This window comes from Muscardinus avellanarius (genome assembly GCF_963383645.1).
Source record: "Muscardinus avellanarius genome assembly, chromosome: 3".
Classification (NCBI taxonomy): domain Eukaryota; kingdom Metazoa; phylum Chordata; class Mammalia; order Rodentia; family Gliridae; genus Muscardinus; species Muscardinus avellanarius.
Window position 1 is genome coordinate 88,190,154 of NC_137788.1, and position 17,727 is coordinate 88,207,880.

At 35.0% G+C, this 17,727-nt stretch overlaps 1 protein-coding gene across 2 annotated transcripts in view; it reads left to right on the forward strand.

Moving 5' to 3' along the window:
* SNX7 (sorting nexin 7) overlaps positions 1-17,727 on the forward strand; it is a gene marked incomplete at its 3' end in the record, with an annotated part of 86,333 nt that overhangs the window by 11,097 nt on the left and 57,509 nt on the right. For both annotated transcript variants that reach the window (XM_080692648.1, XM_080692649.1), the window contains 3 exons: positions 10,093-10,275; positions 13,610-13,720; positions 14,060-14,224. In XM_080692648.1, the coding sequence (XP_080548774.1) occupies positions 10,093-10,275; positions 13,610-13,720; positions 14,060-14,224 (459 nt within the window). Of the gene's footprint in view, positions 1-10,092; positions 10,276-13,609; positions 13,721-14,059; positions 14,225-17,727 lie in introns of those variants that run through there.

Below are 17,727 nucleotides of genomic sequence, written 5' to 3' on the forward strand. Positions count from 1 at the left end.
AGTGAATCAGAATCTGTGTTTGAACAAAATTTCCTGATGGGTGATTTATTTCTGCTTACAATTTGCAAAACATTGGTCTCGAAGCACTGATGCAGGTTGTCTATTAGCCATTACATGAGCTTACTCTGCATTTTTTACTTCTCTGTATTTACTGCTGGAGCAACCAGACAAAATCTATCCTATTATTTATGGCCCAAGTGTAAAACTATCTCTTCCTAGGGAACCTTCTTCATTTCCTAGATAGAATTAATTTCTTTGTATTCTGTGTTCTCCACAATAACATTTTGAAAATATCATAATGCTTAATACATTTTGCCTTATAGTTACTTATTTTTCTTCTGTAAAGTTGTGATTGCTTGTCTGTTTCCAATAGATTAAGCCTCTCAAGGTAGGAGAATATGAATATTAAATAAATATGGGATATTTAGATGAATATTAAATAAATATGGGATATTTAAATAAATAGATGAATATTAAATAAATGTAGATGAATTAATATAGATAATATAGATATAGATAAATTTAGATGAATATTAAATAAATATGGGATATTTAGAATCTATTTATGTTAATAAATATGGTCTCTGGCTGTATAGACCTAATTATTACACTAATTTGCCAATGATCTGTTTTCAGTAAATTTAACCAATTTAATAAATCTGAATTATTTGAGTAAATTCAGTTTAATTTGTATTGTTTTGGTCTTTTCTATCAGGATACTAAACAAAATAAAATTGAAATAAATTATTCTTAATCAGTCATAAATAATATTATTACTGGAAGGCACAGAGCTATGTTGAATCTCAATCCTAGACAAACTCTCCTACTGATATTGTTTCAGAAGAAACAAGTACAAAACATATAAAATCCTAGAGTATTATTTACTCAGGAGCTCTCTTCTACTTGAAAAAAAAATCATTTTAAGCTAACAGCCCCTGACTTGGGGGCTCAGTTACAAGCCATACAAAGTTTTTTGGGCAGGAAAATAGTGAGTTGATGAGTGTTAGATGGCTCACAGACTTGACCTGAAGCAGGAGTGCAGGTTCAGAAGGGGACTGGCAGCCTATAGAAAAGGTAACTACTATACTTTTATGCAGAATAATATACTTTTATTTGTTGATATGTTGGTTGGGGCAGTGGGGAAAGTTACTGCAAATATTTTAGGAAAATGATGTCAAATGACTCCCAACTTAAATTTAATATACTCCCCAAAGAATACTTATTCCATGAGTCTTAAAAGTTGAATTTTAGGTTTATCTCCTTGAGGGTCCTAACACACACCTCTGAACTGATGGCCTTCTATAGTTTTACATGTAGCTAGTAAGTCATTTTATAGAAATAGAATTGTATAATAGGTGACCTTTTATGTCTGTGTTTTTCACTTAGCACAATATTCTTGAGGTCCATTTTTGTTGTGATTATCATAATTTTTAATTTTTTGATAATAAAAGTGTTTTGTTTTAGATGAAAAACAGATTAATCATTTAAGGTAAAAGATGAAGAATAGAAAATGTTTAAAATGCAAATAAAAGACTTATTACGAATGACCAAAAACACATGGCAAATTCCTGGTGATGAATCTTCAAGAGTGTAAAAGAAAAATCTCTAATTTGTACTATTGTACTAAATCTGAGGAACTTAAGTTTGTATATGTTTTTTAATCTGTTGGAACATTGAGTATCTTTTTTTTTTTTTTTTCCTGGTACTGGGGATGGAACCCAAGAGAATTCTACCTCTGAGCTACACCCCCAGCCCTATTTTTTATTTTGAAACAGAGTCTCACTGAGTTGCAAAGGACCTCACTACATAGCTGAGGCTGTCTGTGAACCGCGATCCTCCTGTCTCAGCCTCCCAAATGCTGGGATTTCAAGTGTGCACCACCGCACTCGGCAGAACATTGAGTAGTGTCTTCATCTACTTCCACTAAGTTATACTGCAGTACAACTTCAGGATCTCAGTGGCTTACCTGCAGGGAAGATTTACCTCTTGCTGGTGTCCTGTCGGAGCTGCGGTTCAGTTGTAGGCTTTGAGCTGGCTCTATAGGTCATCTGCATTTCAGGATCAAGACTAAAGGAGTGGCCTCTAACAGGGATGCATCATTCTTCTGGCAGAGGGAAAAGAATATATGGGAACACACAGCGTCTCCCAAATCTTCTGCTCAGATATATGTATTTTCCAAAGCAAGTCACTGTCAAACCTCCTGGACCAGGAACTAGTTTCCTTCCATAGGCAGACACTGACTGTTGCCTGGTAATTAGCCAATAAGTATAATCCTCTTACTGAAAGAATACTCATACCTTTTCCAACAGCGGTCTTGTGGCAAAGTTATAGGCAGATGGCAGGCTGGAACTTTTCTGAATAAAGGCAACCAAAATTTTAATAGAGTGTTCAATATAAAAAAGGCAATTTCCACTAGGTAAGAAATTATCAAAGTGTGATTGAGATAAGAGGGATTGCATTAATTATGTTCTGTAATTTCTAATATACTAATGCTCATAAATAGCCTTAATCAGACCATGCAGTTGCTTAGCGATCTCTAGCTGTGCAACAAATGCTGTATGTGTGTGTGTGTGTGTGTGTGTGTGTGTGTGTGTGTGTGTGTATGTGTGTGTGTAAAGCCCTTGATGGAAATGCAGCTACTAAAAATCAAGAATTTACCTTTGCCTACTTAGTAATCATTAAGAGGAATTTATTTAGTTTTATTTCTGAGTTTCATTAGAAAACTGCAAAGAAAACTAATGGACACTGTAGTCAAGAATAGATCCTTATCCTACATACATATAGGATTCATATCCTGTATACATAAACATTTTTCAAACTTTTAAAATGATTTTTATTATGGGCTATTATCATGCCATATAAAATATCTATATATTTTATAACTATGTAATATCTATATCAGATATATAAATAGCATATGGGCCAAATGTGGCCGGACTCATATTTTTTTAAAATGTGATATTAGAACAGCCACACCCATTCATTTATATATTGTCAATGGCTGCTTTCACACTACAATGGCCAAGTTGAAAATTTTTTAGCAGGGAGCAGATGGCCTATGAAGTACAAAATATTTACTGTCTGTTCCCTTATGGACAATGTTTATAGACTCCTAGGAATAGAGGATTAAAATTTACATTTATATACCCATCTCTCAACTTTTGAAATAATACATCCAAATATTTTGACATTTTTGTGAAGCCTTCGCAAGTTATTTCTCTTTCTCTTTTTAAAAGTTCTCATAACAATCACCTGAATTTTGTGTTTGTCATTTATTTTATTTTATTTTATTTGTGTGTAATCCCAGTACTTGGGAGGCTAAAACAAGAAGATCGTAGGTTCCTGGCCAGCCTCAGCTATTTAGCATGTGCCTCCGCAAGTTAGTAAAACTGTGTTTCAAAATAAGGAATTAAAACTAGGGTCAGGGGTATAGCTTGGAGGTAGAATGCTCCTGGGTTCAATGCCTAGTACCACAAAAATAAAATAAAATAAAATAAAATAAAATAAAATAAAATAAAATAAAATAAAATAAATGGCCTCACTAAGTAGCTGAGGCTTGCCATGAACCTGGATCCTCCTGTCTCAGCTTCCCAAGTACTAGGATTATAAGTGTGCACCACTATGCCCAACCGATCATTCTGACTTTTGATGGGGATAAAGCATACTCAAACCACACAGGCCACTGTGTGTGTGTGTGTGTGTGTGTGTGTGTGTGTGTGTGTGTGTTGTGTCTGTCTGTCTGTCTGTCTGTCTGTGTCTGTGTGTGTCTGTGTGTATGTATGTAGGGAATAGTAATAGTATGTGGAAAATTTCTTGGGTCAGTAGATAGCTCTGTAGTACACAGACCTGAGGATATACAAGTACAAAGTAATACTGTTAGAAAATTTAAAGAATAGGAAGCAGAAAAGTGGATAAAGATATTGTTGTAAGCATACAAGGGCTTATATATTACATAGCAATGGGAATTATATCAAACAAAATTAGAGTGTTATAGGCCCCTTTATAGAATATGACAGAGGCTGGCTTTTTCCCCAATCACACTTTCGACAGTGTTCCACAGAAGGCCTTTCTCATTTATTATTATTATTATAAGCAGGCAGATTGGAAGGATTTGCAAACGAAAACACAGCTGGTAAGTCTAAATTTAGGCCTATCAAGATGAGTGTCCTTCTTCACAACATGGTTTCTCAAACTCCTTCCACTTGGAGTTGCTTTTTTACCAGATGTCTCTTGCTGTGCATGTTTCTCGTGCATCAGCAACTTTATTTGCATGGCCTTTTCATGCCAGTATTCTGATTTATCACACTTCTCACATTGATTTTTCCCCCTCTACTTGTAAAAAGAAAATAGCTGTTTGTGCCCAGATGGTGGATGCGATTCAGTATTATCAGAGTAATTCATGTTATATTTATGAGATGTTCCTGAGTAGCATTTTAGCAAGGGATATTAAGGAGGAATATCTCTCAAGGAGATCCTATCTCACCTTTGAACCAGTGTCTTTTGGTATTTTTCTCCCAAACATTCAGATATTGACAAATTATCATTTGTTTTAAATACCAGCTATGTATTTTATTTCTTTCAGTAGTAGAAACTTGAAACCATCTCATAGCATGGCAGGAAAGAAACAGAAACCTTTTCCAGAAATTACTGTTGTTGATTATTAACCTATAAACAGATAAATGAGTGAAACAAGGAAGAAATATTTTAATCATGATCTCTTCCATCCTCCTAACTTTACCTCTAGCCTCAAATTTGTTTTTTATGAAATAAGTTGCAGAACTGCTGTAATAAATAGTTGGCAAGGGCTGCTATAACCAAGACTGAATTTCTTAACAGAAATTTCTTGACTAGCATTTCTGGAGGCTGAAGGTTCAGGATCTAGATGTCCACAGGGCTGCTCAGCTTCCTTCTTCGGGCTGTGAGGGAGGGATCAGTTGGGCTCTCAGTTTGTCTGTTTTCACTCTCCCTGGGTCTCTTCACTTCATCTTTTTCACCATGCCTGTGTCTGTGTTCAAAATTCCCTTTTTGCTAAGATATCAGTTATGTTAAACTTGGGACTATGCTAATGACCTCATTTTAACTTAATCACTTCTAAAAAAAAAAAACAACCTCTCTCAAATAAGGTCACATTCTGAGGTATTAAGGGTGAGAACTTCAATGTATGAGTTTTGGAGAGACATAATTTGATCTACTGCAAATGCTTATCATAAATCAAGAATAACAACAAGAAAATTTACACTTAACTAGTAAATAATTTTTGCCAATAAATTCATTCCAGTACCATGATATGATGCCATCCTAACTCATTCATTGTAGCACAGTTACTAAGACCTTTTGCTTACCATGGATGTGCTAGTTTGGAATAAGGATAAAAGTGAATTTGTGTAACATATTGGGTTTTCTTCTCTATTACGGACATTTAAATTTCAGCCTAAAAGCACTGCAAGGTTTTCTTGGTTTCGTGTGGGTACATTTTCACCATGGGTACAGTATTAGATGTGACTTAAGTGCTATAGAGATTTGTTACTCTGATAGTTTTCTCTTTGCTCTAATGTCTTGAAGAAAAAATATGCAAAGACTCTACAATGATAGGCATGTATCCAAATGTTTAAAGAGAGGGAGAAAGAGGAGGGAGAGATTGATTGTGGAAGTGAGACCTTTGTTTGGAAAGAACAAATTCCTCTGATCCGTCTCTTGAAAAGCATCAACCACAAAAGGTTAAGTGGACATTCCTTTTGGTTAATTGCTTCTTTGGAGCGCCTCAAACGCTTGTTTTATTCAGTTATTCATATACAGATGTAAATTTTTAAAGTTATCAGTATGTTTTCTTTCCTTCTTTGGAGTGAATATAAAACACTTTGGATAGTCAGTTTTATTGAGGTTTTCAGAATGTTTCTGAGTGACTCATAGTGATTTAAAACCCTTCTACCGAAATCTTAGATGTTGCTAAATTTCAGCCTGTAATTTTCTTCCTTTGCCAGATATCGAAACATATTTCTATGACACCACACTGCACTCATTGGAATTGCGAGCCTTTGTAAATTCATGCAGATCTTTCCCACTCTACAAAAGGGTGCATTTTAAGCAGAAGAAATAGAATGCTAAATTATGTAGTAGGTAAAAGAAGTGGGTTGCAGAGTGTTGGGAGGGTGAGTTAAAAAAAAAAAGCCACAGCACATGGTTGTATGAAATGTCTGTGAAATTAAAGTGCCTTTGCCCATCAAACTAAAATATGTCAGCTCAAAAAACCGCATTTATATGAAATGACTTTGTATTTTGGTACATCCTGATTGTGCATTTATTTGGTAGTTCTACGTTCCAATAATGCTCAGTATTCCATTATGTGATCATCCCATACTTTATTAAGACAATCTCACTTTCATTGGATTCTGATATAATTAAAATTTTTATTTGGCTATGCAACCTAGATAAATTTAGGAAAAATAATCAGATGTTAATCCAAAGTCTTCTGCCTTATTCAAATATTTTGCCTTATCCTTATGGCTTTTACTATCTCTGAACACATAATGTACACTGTTGGCACTAACAATTCTAGCATTTTTCTTTCCGATTACAAAACAAAATAATACATGTTTATTTTACAGTGTTTGGAAAATTTAGAGAGTCACATAGAAAAATATCAGACTCAAAAACAGGCCCAACATCTGGAATAACTTCTGTTACCCTTTTTTCCCCACTGTATAACTTATTTATTTATTGATTTATTTATTTATTTATTTTGGTGGTACTGGGGTTCCTGAAAACCCTTCTACCTCCAGGCTACACTCCCAGACATATTTTATATTCTTTTATTTGGAAACAGGGTCTCTTAAGCCAGTGTGGCTGGCTTCGAACCTACGCGATCCTCCTGTCTCCGCCTCCCAAGCGCGGGGATTACAAGCGTGCGCCACCACGCCTGGCTCCACTGTATAACTTCTAAATTCTCTCTTTTCTTTTGTCTTCTTTCCCTCACTTCCCTTTCTCCTCTTTCCCCATCAAAGATTTTATAACCTACTGGTTTTAAATAATATCTTTTTCCAAGCTAGTGTATATTCTTTGAAAGCATTACTTTTTAATTATTATTTTCAGTCATATACATAAAACTTATTATATCCTATCATAGAGACATAAAATGACTTATTTCACTCAATTTTTTTTTGCAAGACATTTATTTCCTTTGTACATTTATGTGCGCCATTAATACCACTAAAATGTGCCCTCTACTCATTGGTCCAAATCATGCCTGAATGTTTACCTTTCACAAATAGTTTTATGATCACTGATCACTGTGCCCTGAACTTCCTTCTTCCTTTTTTTTTTTTTTTGCCGTGGTACTAGGAATTGAACCTGGGGGCATTCTACCTCTGAGCTACATGCCCAACCCTATTTTATTTTATATTTCAAACAGTATCTCACTGTGTTGCAGAGTGTCTTAAGTTGCTGAGGTTAGCCTTGAACCTGCAATCTTCCTGTCTCAGCCTCTCAAGTACTGGGATTCTAGATGGCATCTCTGCGCCCAGTGGCCCAAACCTTCTTAACCTAAAGGTATTGTTAGTATTGTCTCTTTAATTGTTGGGCTCTAAGGTAGTATCTCTTCTGCTTTGTATCGAGAATTCACACAGCTAAACTTTTTGTGGGAAGACCATACTCTAGAAATTTTTGATGCCTTAAAAGCATTTTTATTTATTTGTTTTGAGGGAAAAAACCAGACCATACTATGATTTCATCTTTTTTTTTCATTCTTAGTTCTACTAAAAGTCCCTTTTCTTTAAAATATCAAAATGCATTACACTTTGCTATGTTGGTGTTTTTGGAGCTGTCAGAGAGATTTTGGCAATCCCAAGTTCAATTCCTTAATTTAAGAAGAGTTCAATATTTCCTGTCTAGTCAGGGTAAGAAGATATTTTTGGCTTCTTTTCTGCTCAGGACTGGCCAACTTACTTACTAAACCAGTGTCTTGATTGTAGACGTAAATCTCTTGTTGTGTCTGTTTAGTTTTTTTTTATAACAATGGATACAACTTTGATTCTTATATTCTTACTTTTGGGGGAAAAATGTATCTAAAAAAGAAAGTAAGGAATGTAAGAACAGGTTAAACTACTACTACTGAAATAACTCTGTCCTATTGATGCTGTCAGCTTCATCTTTGTTTATGAAGGATTATTTGAATTTTTTGTTTGACTGTATACTATCATTTTGTTTTACTTAAAAACAACAACAACAACAACAACAACATGTGGCCTTTGCATACCTGTGTCTTCCCTGTTCTATATTAAACTAACCAAAATGGTTGAACATAAATGAGCAAACACTCCATGTGGCGAAGGAAGTAAACGGTGGGATTAGGGTGGAGGCGTCTTTCAATAAATTTGAGCTGGAAAATGAGGCTGCCTTGGCCAGTGTGGTCGGAGTTGAGGAGCAGCTGGTATTGAAAACTGGTGTAGAGGGGTTACACAAATAAGCAAATGTAGTCGGATGATGGAGGCCAGGCTTCTTAGTGCTGGAGAAAGGATTTACAAATAGAGAGGGGAGGAAGGCCAGAATCATCCATGTGGCACCAAGTTAGAATTGGACCTACCAGTGTGAGCTACTGGAATTTTATTTTTATTTTTATCTATCTACAGCTCCAGATCTAGATGTAATGTGTGTTATATGGTGTGTGTGTGGGGGTGGGGATGGTCTGTGAGTTTCATGCATATATATATATATATATATTTTTTTTTTTTTTTTTTGGTACTGGGGATGGAACCCTTCTACCTCGGGGCTACATCCCAGGCTTATTTTTTATTTTTTATTTGGAAACAGGGTCTCTTAAGCCAGCAAGGCTGGCTTTGAACCTGCGTGATCCTCCTGTCTCCAAGCACAGGGATTATAAGAGTGCGCCACCACACCCAGCTCATGCATATATTTACTAGCACTCACATTTTGGCTTGTCAATACCAGGCTCCTTTAAAAGGACCTACAGTTCCTTGGAAAAGCACTCCAAATGGATCTAGGCAGTGGGTTTGCACATTTTCCTACCAACATGCCTGGGACCCAGTGAAGAAAGAGGGTTGGCTGTCTTTCCTCTAGTATGCAGTCTGTTCACCTAATATCTATATTTTCATGAGCCTCTCTCCTTATACTCATTTCCTCGAATTTAGAAATGCTCCATAAAGTAAATGTCCAATATTCTGCAAAAATGGATTAGGAAAGTCAACTGATTGCATGGGGGTAAGTCAGAGAATCTGAAGTTCTCACTTGTTTGATTCTATTTAAAAAAATTTTTTTTTCATTTTAGCTCTACCACCAGCTTTGTTTCCACAGATTCCTGAGCTTTTCTAAGATTCTGCCCCATAAACATGCTTGCTTCTTTCCAGTTCCCCACTTCTTCTGGGTGACTTTTTGTCTTCGTCTGCACTGCTATTTAGTACCACTTGATCAGACGTCCAATTCCTAAAAAGTACTTAATGTATCTCACTATAGTTTCTTTTTTCAATCCTTCTCTTAGTCTATTTGGGCTGCTATACCAAGTACCAGAGAATAGGTCATCTATACGTGGTGGGTTTTATTTCTCATCATTCTGGAGGTGGGGAGGTTGAAGACCAAGGTGCTGACAGATGCTTGCAGGTTTGGGCTCTGGGGAGGCTGTTCTCTGCTTCTGGGATGGTGCCCTGTGGCTGTGTCCTCACGTGGTAGAAGGCAGAAGGGAAAATCAGCAGCTAGCTAGTTCCCTCTACCCTTTTATAAGTTTCACAGAGCCTTTTATAAGGGCTTCACGCTCATGACTTAATCATACCCCAAAGACTCTGCCTTTTAATACCATTGTTTTGATGACTAAGTTGTACATGAAATTTTAGAGGAGACACAGTCAAGTCACAGGAATCACTGAGGGTTTATGCCTTACATTTGTTTCATTCTTGTCATTTTATTTTTTGGGGGTAGGATTTATAAGGAAGCAGATATAAAATTAATGTTTAATATACCATATTTAACCAGTACTCTAATAGTTCTTTTCTTCTTGACATTTCATTAATATTTGCAGTGTCTCAAAAATGAAGGCTTTAACTATTTTTTATTTTAATGTTAATTTTTGAATGTTTTATTTTTTAGGATGCTTCATTGATGGACATGAATTCCTTAAGCCCTATGATGCCAACATCCCCTTTATCAATGATAAATCAAATCAAGTTTGAAGATGAGACAGATTTAAAGGATCTCTTCATCACAGTTGATGAACCCGAAAGCCATGTTACTACAATTGAAACTTTCATTACTTATAGGATTATTACTAAGGTAAACATTGAATGAGCATCTTCTGGGATGTTGCATTATCTTTGAAACTTTACTCATTATAACTCTTAATATTACAGAATCTAAGCCAAATTGCATTTATTTTTGCAATAATTTTGGGTAAGATTATGTTGCATCTTTTTTGTGTGTGTGGTATTCTACCTCTGAGCTACACCTTCAACCCTATTTTTTATTCTTTATTTTGAAACAGGGTCTCACTGAGTTGTAAAGGGCCTCACTAAGTAGCTGAGGCTGTCCAGGAATTATGATCCTCCTGCCTCAGCCCAGTTTACTTTCATACTATACAGTTTTAAAATCAGTGTTTGGTATCTGTATAGGGATATGGAAATAATCTTTCATTTTAACTGTTATAATCTGTTTTGTTCTACATACCATTAGCTACTCACATTCTAGTATATAGGCTATACCTGCTATAGACTGAAATATACATTATAGGTAGAAATATATAAATATCCAGTCAATGGATATTGTATTATCAAATAGTTTTTTCTGTTTTTGTTTACCTGCATTATTTATTTAATCATTGAGTCCATAAAGTTGTACTGAGTGCCAGTTATGTCCTAGGTACCACACTTTATGTTAAGCTCACTTCAGCGATTATAGCAGATCTGGCAAGAGCTTTCTGCCTTTTTGAATCTTGCAGTCAGGAAGATGAGTGGGGGCACTGATGTGGTGATATTAAACAATGCAATACTTATTCAGTTTCAGTTTTGTTATGAGGTAAAAATAAAATATATTTTGAGCGCTGAGCCCCCTCTAATGGACATTAAGAAATGGCTTCCTTGAGAAATTTTTAGTCTTATAAATATTTACATTCATAGAAACTAAGACTATAAGGATAAATGCACGAATACATATTCACACATGCAATCTCCTGCTTAGTAATACTTAAGAAAGATCTGTACATAACTGAGCACAAAATTGCCATGTTCATTGTTTCTCTTTTTCTTCTGGGGATATTACTTTTTTTTTAATGAGTTAGCATATCTGATGTGATTGATCTAAAGAAGTACTTTATCTTTGGAGATATAGAGATCAGATTACTGTCTCTTAATGCTTGTAGAAGTAAACACTAAGAGATTTTACAATTGACTTTTCTCATTATGAACACAAACCTACAAATGACTACCAGTGCGTAGATAGGGATTAAGTTATGCTCTTGATGGGCTACATTGATTATTAGGATCCTTTACTCAAAAGCAGTTCTTTAAATTTTCAGAGCTTAGAATGAATATTTGGATTTGACCAAAGGTCAGTGTTTGTTAAGTGAATGTATTTTGAGGTATACATCACATGAGCCTATTGGTACTAAACTTGAAGTGCCTAAGCCTTTATGGTTGGGCATAAAAAAAACCAAGCACCATTTTACAATGCGGCTTCCATGGGAAGCTGTATTTTAGACTAGAAGTATTACTTGTACTACAAATGAACTTTAGCGAATACTTGTCAGAGGTATGTCATCAAACCCAATTTTTATGATTTTTTGAAATTTTTCTATCTTCAAATAACTTAATTTGACTATTTTAGATAGGATGATATTTCTAATCTCTGCTGTTGGGAAATTAGTCATGATCTAAACCCAGCTGATTTTAGCTGTTTTTCATGTCGTCTTCCTTTAGTAGAATAGTCTGACAGTAGGAAGAAACAGCACGTTCTCCTTGATACATGCTTTGTTTTCTTCCTCTGTTGCTGAAGTGTGTTGAAGTTTTTTTTTTTTTTAAGTTGGTAACATAGTGATGAAGACAGACTCAACCAATTATCTGACTTGATTTTATATCTTCTGCCTGTTAGAATATATACCAGATTGTTTTATGTTTACTAAAGAGTTGGAAATTCTTAAGGACATATACAGCTCAATCTTACTTTAATTGCCCATTTTTAGTGCATTTATTGTTAGTTGTGCCAATTTATTTTCTTGGAAATTGGTAGTGAACCTGTGCATATGTGCTTGGCACCAAGAGATGCTTAATGAGTATTTCTTAATGAGTGATTCTAAACCATGTTTTGTGTGCATATGCATGTATGCATGCATGTGTATTTGCATATATATGTACACATACCAACTAGTATGTATATATTGTTAAACTGTGTTTCCACTAGATTTTCTTTTCCTATTTTTACCATTTCCATATCTTGTACCATTTTGTGAAATAGTTAAGAGTTTGTAGTGTTTCATGAACATTTAGTTTCTTAGACTTATGCATCACATTTGCCCCTACTTTTCCTCCACATTTTAATATTCTTTTTACTTAGAACAGTATATAGTATTCTAAACATTAATTTTAAAAGAATAAACTTTGAAAATAATAGTTTTCATGAACTTTATTTAATGACAATTACAACTGCATTTTATAACTGCTTAATTGCACAATTGATTCATCTGCATGGTTGATGGTTATTTTTGGTGAGAGAATAACATATTTGCAATAGATTATTCCATCTTTACTCTTCCAGGAAAATCTCAACCTAAATATTGCTGCATGTAATTTTAATATGTAAAATTTCAGTTAAGGTGTCAGTGTGACTGTTTCTTAAGAGAGAAATGAGTATGAGTTAGGGAGACCATGTTTTTTATTTTGGCTTGAGATTCAGGCAGTAGACAGGAGGTTGATATAGTATCATGTTCTTATCGTATTGTTGGCATTGATTTTTGGTTTGCTGAGAATAGATATTTTAACGTATTTGCTTAATTTTCTGGAGTTTAGACATGTATCTTAAAACTCCTTGAGAGAAATGACAGAAAGATTTTCTTTCCACCTCAGATATCCATTAATTGCGTCTTGTAAAACAATGATAAAAACCAGTCTGTAAAATTTTTATATACTAAGAGCAAATTTTAGCAAAGGAAGTCTTTTGAGCAAATTCCAAGGAAACATTTTCTCAGTTACATGCAGGTTATTTTCCAAATTGCAAAAATAGGACTTTCCTCAAATTCTGAATTCTAATCATTTTGAGAAAAATATATTTGAAACCTAAATTCATAACACACTCTCTTCTTTAGCGAGAAAATCATGCCAAAGATAATAGTAGTTAAAATCTTGTGGAAGGCAGATGGTTGTTGTGAGACAGATTTTTCAGTTTGGACTTTAAATTTAAGTATAATGTTTGCTTGCTTTTTGGAAATACCGGAAAGTTTGCTTCATTTCATCTGCTACATGAATAGCTGACTTAAAAAATACAGGCTGACAAACACTGAATAATTAGGATTTGTTAATTTTCCTTAGAGACGCATTTACTTCAAAATGTCTAAAATAACATTAAGCAAATGTCTTTGGCTTATATTACATATGCTGCTATTTTCTCCTATTTTGTTCAGACTTCTCGTGGGGAGTTTGAGTCCAGTGAATTTGAAGTTAGGAGACGTTATCAAGATTTCCTTTGGTTGAAGGGAAAACTTGAAGAAGCACACCCCACTCTGATTATTCCAGTAAGTTTGCAAGTTTTTCTTATGCTATGACTTTTTCTTCAGTCTTTTAGAATGCTTAAAACTTAATAGCAGGCCTTTAAAATCAGTGTAATCGTTTCATCTTAGAAGCATTTCTTTCTAACCCTTTCAATCTAAGTACAGAATTCTTGTAAGTATCATAATATGTAATAATTTTGTACTTTTTCGTTCTAGCATTGGGAATTTTTTATATGTATTTTATAATAAATTATCAGATGTTCGACTAATCTTCCCAAAAGAAAAATGTAGACTTACTTGTAAACCTGTGCCACATTATGCTCAGATAGCCTTTGTTTTTACTTTTGGTGTTTCTGGTCTCAGCCATTGCCAGAGAAGTTTATAGTGAAAGGAATGGTGGAGCGCTTTAACGATGACTTCATTGAGACCCGCAGGAAAGCACTGCATAAATTTTTGAATAGAATCGCCGATCACCCAACGTTAACCTTTAATGAAGACTTCAAGGTTTTTCTCACTGCACAAGCTTGGGTAAATAATTTCGACTTATTCTCATATAACCATTTAGCATCTAATACATACAGTAGATTGTATGCTTCTTCTTTGCCTTTATACATCCCACAGTGGTGTCCTTGCATGAAGGATTTTCCTGAAGACACGGGATAGAACTCCTTTAAGTATAATACCCTGTCAAATCTACATAAACACATTGCAGAGATCTTGTAACTTCTTTACATAGAAATACTCTTTTTAGGTGGATGATTTTGTTTTTAAATGCCAGGGTACTCATTTCATATATGGTCAATACTGAGCATATGTAAATATTGTTATTGACATTATATTGAGAAATACTGTGTCAGGATGTTTCATGTTAGGATAATTTTTTTTTTTTTAAATAGCCAGGTATGGTGTCACACCCCTGTTATCCTAGTACTTGGGAGGCTGACACAGGAGAATTGCAGGTTTGAGGCCAGTGTGTGGTAACTTAATGAGGTTTTGTTTCAAAAGCAAAAAATAAAAAGGGCTAGGGGTGTGGCTCAGTGGTAGAGCACCCCTGGTTTTAATCCCATGTACCACACCCACATATACAATATTAATGGAAAGCAAGAGAAGGAGAGAGAGAGAGACTCTGACTCCTTACTTTCTTCAATTAACTGTGTGTGGGCAGCCTAATTTCTAATATGGAAAATTATCCATTTTATGTCTTATTTATTTTCTACTATGAAGCTATAACTCAACAAGAAAGATAATGGGACAGAAGGTCAATACTAAACAATTACTGACCAATGTTGAGTTTTACATCTCTGACTTCTTACCAAAGTGGTAGAGGCTAAAACGTCGATCACAGTCATGGCAAATGGTCCTGCTATCTGAGAGCCCTTTGTGACTCATGTGAGATGAACGTGTGGCCTGGCCTCAGACCCTTAGATGCTGTTAGAAGCATTCCCCGCAGTCAGTAGTTGCAGCAACAGCTCACCGTTGTGATTTGTGCTGTCTCTGATAACTGACTATCCAGTGATGCTGTAGTTCCCCTGGAAGGATGTATTGCCTGGTCAATGAGAGCACCTGTTATTTTTTTGTACACAAAATTATACTGCCTTAGAAACAAGCTTACTTTATATCATATATATTTATATTTACATATATATTTCTGAAATACTTTCAGGAAAGAAAGCCTGGAAAAATGGACAATATGCTATTTGATATTATTTATTTGGATAAGTGATATTTTTTCTTAATCTGTAAATTAGGTAGTCAATATTATTTAAAGATTTGTTTCACATGTGCTAACTCAACTTCTATTTCATCAGTTGAAACCTTGTTTTAGCAAAAGCTGCAACTATTATCAGAATTTTTTATCCTTTTTTAAAAAATATGCCATGTTTCTGAAGGGATAATTTTATGTATATTGTATCCCCCCCCCTTTTTTTTTTTAGCATTTCTTCTCTTTTCAAGTCTGTAGCTGTTCCTCCTAGGTCAACTCTAAAATAACTAGTGATCTGTGTTATTACAAATCTTTCTCTACTGACAGCCAGTCAGTGGAGGTGGTGGTACAGTTTACCTGCCTCACTTGGTTGAAGAGTTGACCTCACTTGGTCAGATAGTATCTGTTTACCAACTCTTCTCATGGTGCAAAGCAGGTTTCTGCTTGACAGCAGAGCCTTTTCAGATGGCCTGAATTTCCATTCTTACCCTCCACTTACTTGCTCTTTCATGTTAAACAAGTTATTTAACCTTCCTGTGCCTTCATTTTTTCATAAAATAAGAATTAAAAATAGAACCAACCTCCAAGGTTTATTGTATGTCTATAATAATATAAGTATAGTGCCTAGAACATAGTAAACTATCAATAAATGTCAACTTTTATTATAACAAAATAATTAATGAAGTTGTCCAGTTTTCATTCAGGAGTCATGGGGGCCCTGAGAAATTTTGCAGTGATTTTAAAATTAATTTTCTATTACAAAATATAACTGGCAAATCCCGGTTTTTCCATCTTTTTGCAAATGACATGCTTTTGTTCTTTATTGCTGAGTAGCATTCCATTGTATGTATTTCCTATAATTTTGCAATCCTTTCATCTGTTGATGGAGACCTTGGTTGGTTTCATATTCATATAGTGTCTCCATGAGTACTGTTCCTTCTGTTACATTCTGTTCTTTGAAAGACTTATGCTTGGAGGAAAGAATATGTGCTTCTTTTACATGAGTAATTTGAAAAGGAATATTATCCAGGGGACCGAGCCTGTAAAGGAGAAAGAATGCCGTAGTGAAACTCATTTTCTTCAGAGTAGCATTTCTTTTTGTTTGTTTGTTTGTTTTTATCTTTTGTTTTTTATTTATTCATTTTTAAGTTTTTATTGGTACACTGTAGTTTCACAATATAATGTAGATCATATTGACAATGGCATACATTCACACAGTACTTGGTGCCCCTCACTTCCCCTTCCCCCCTCCCAACAATGAATGTCCAGGTTGACCACGCTACATTCACACTTATACACATATTCTAATGTAGCTCCTCCATTAATCAACCTCAGCCTTCTTCCTCCCCTCCCCTTCCTTTCTAGCTTTGCTGAGGTTTCCCCTCTATTATCCCAAGTCACTCTGGTATCCTCAATGCTCCCTAGTTTAGGCATATTAAAGAAAACATATGTCCCTTCTCTTTCTGTGCTTGGCTGATCTCAGTTAACATAATGTCCTCCAGGTCTTTCCATCTTTTTGCAAATGACATGCTTTTGTTCTTTATTGCTGAGTAGTATTCCATTGTATGTATTTCCTATAATTTTGCAGTCCATTCATCTGTTGATAGAGACCTAGGTTGGTTTCATATTTTGGCTGTTATGAATTGTGCTGCTATGAACATGGGTACACATATGTTACTGTAGTTCTCTGATTTCAACCCCTTTGGACAAATACCCAGAAGTGGTATAGCCAGATCATATAGTGGATCTATTCCCAGTTTTCTAAGGAATCTCCAACTGATCTCCATAGTGGCTAAACTAGTTTGTACTCCCACTAACAGTGAAAAAGAGTTCCTCTTTCCCCACATCCTCGCCAGCATTTGTTGTTATTTGATTTCATTGTGCTTGCTACTCTGATCAGGGTTAGATGGAATCTCAGTGTAGTTTTGATTTGCATCTCTCTGATGGCTAATGATGTTGAACATTTTTTCATGTATCTATTAGCCATTTGTATCTCTTATTTGTGAATTTTCTATTTAATTCAGTTGCTCAGTTCTTAATTGGGTTATTTGTTTTGTTAGTGTAGTCTTCTGAGCTCTAGAAAAATCAGTCGTGAATCTTATATGGAGAAAGAAAAGATCCAGAATAGCCAAAGCAATTCTCAGCAATAAGAACCATGCAGGAGGCATCACAATCCCTGACTTTAAATTATACTACAGAGGAATAGTAATTAACACAGCATGGTATTGGCACAACAGGCATACAGACCAATGAAACAGAATAGAAGATACAGAAACAAACCCACACACATATAGTCAATTGATCTTTGACAAAGGGGCCAAACTCCTAC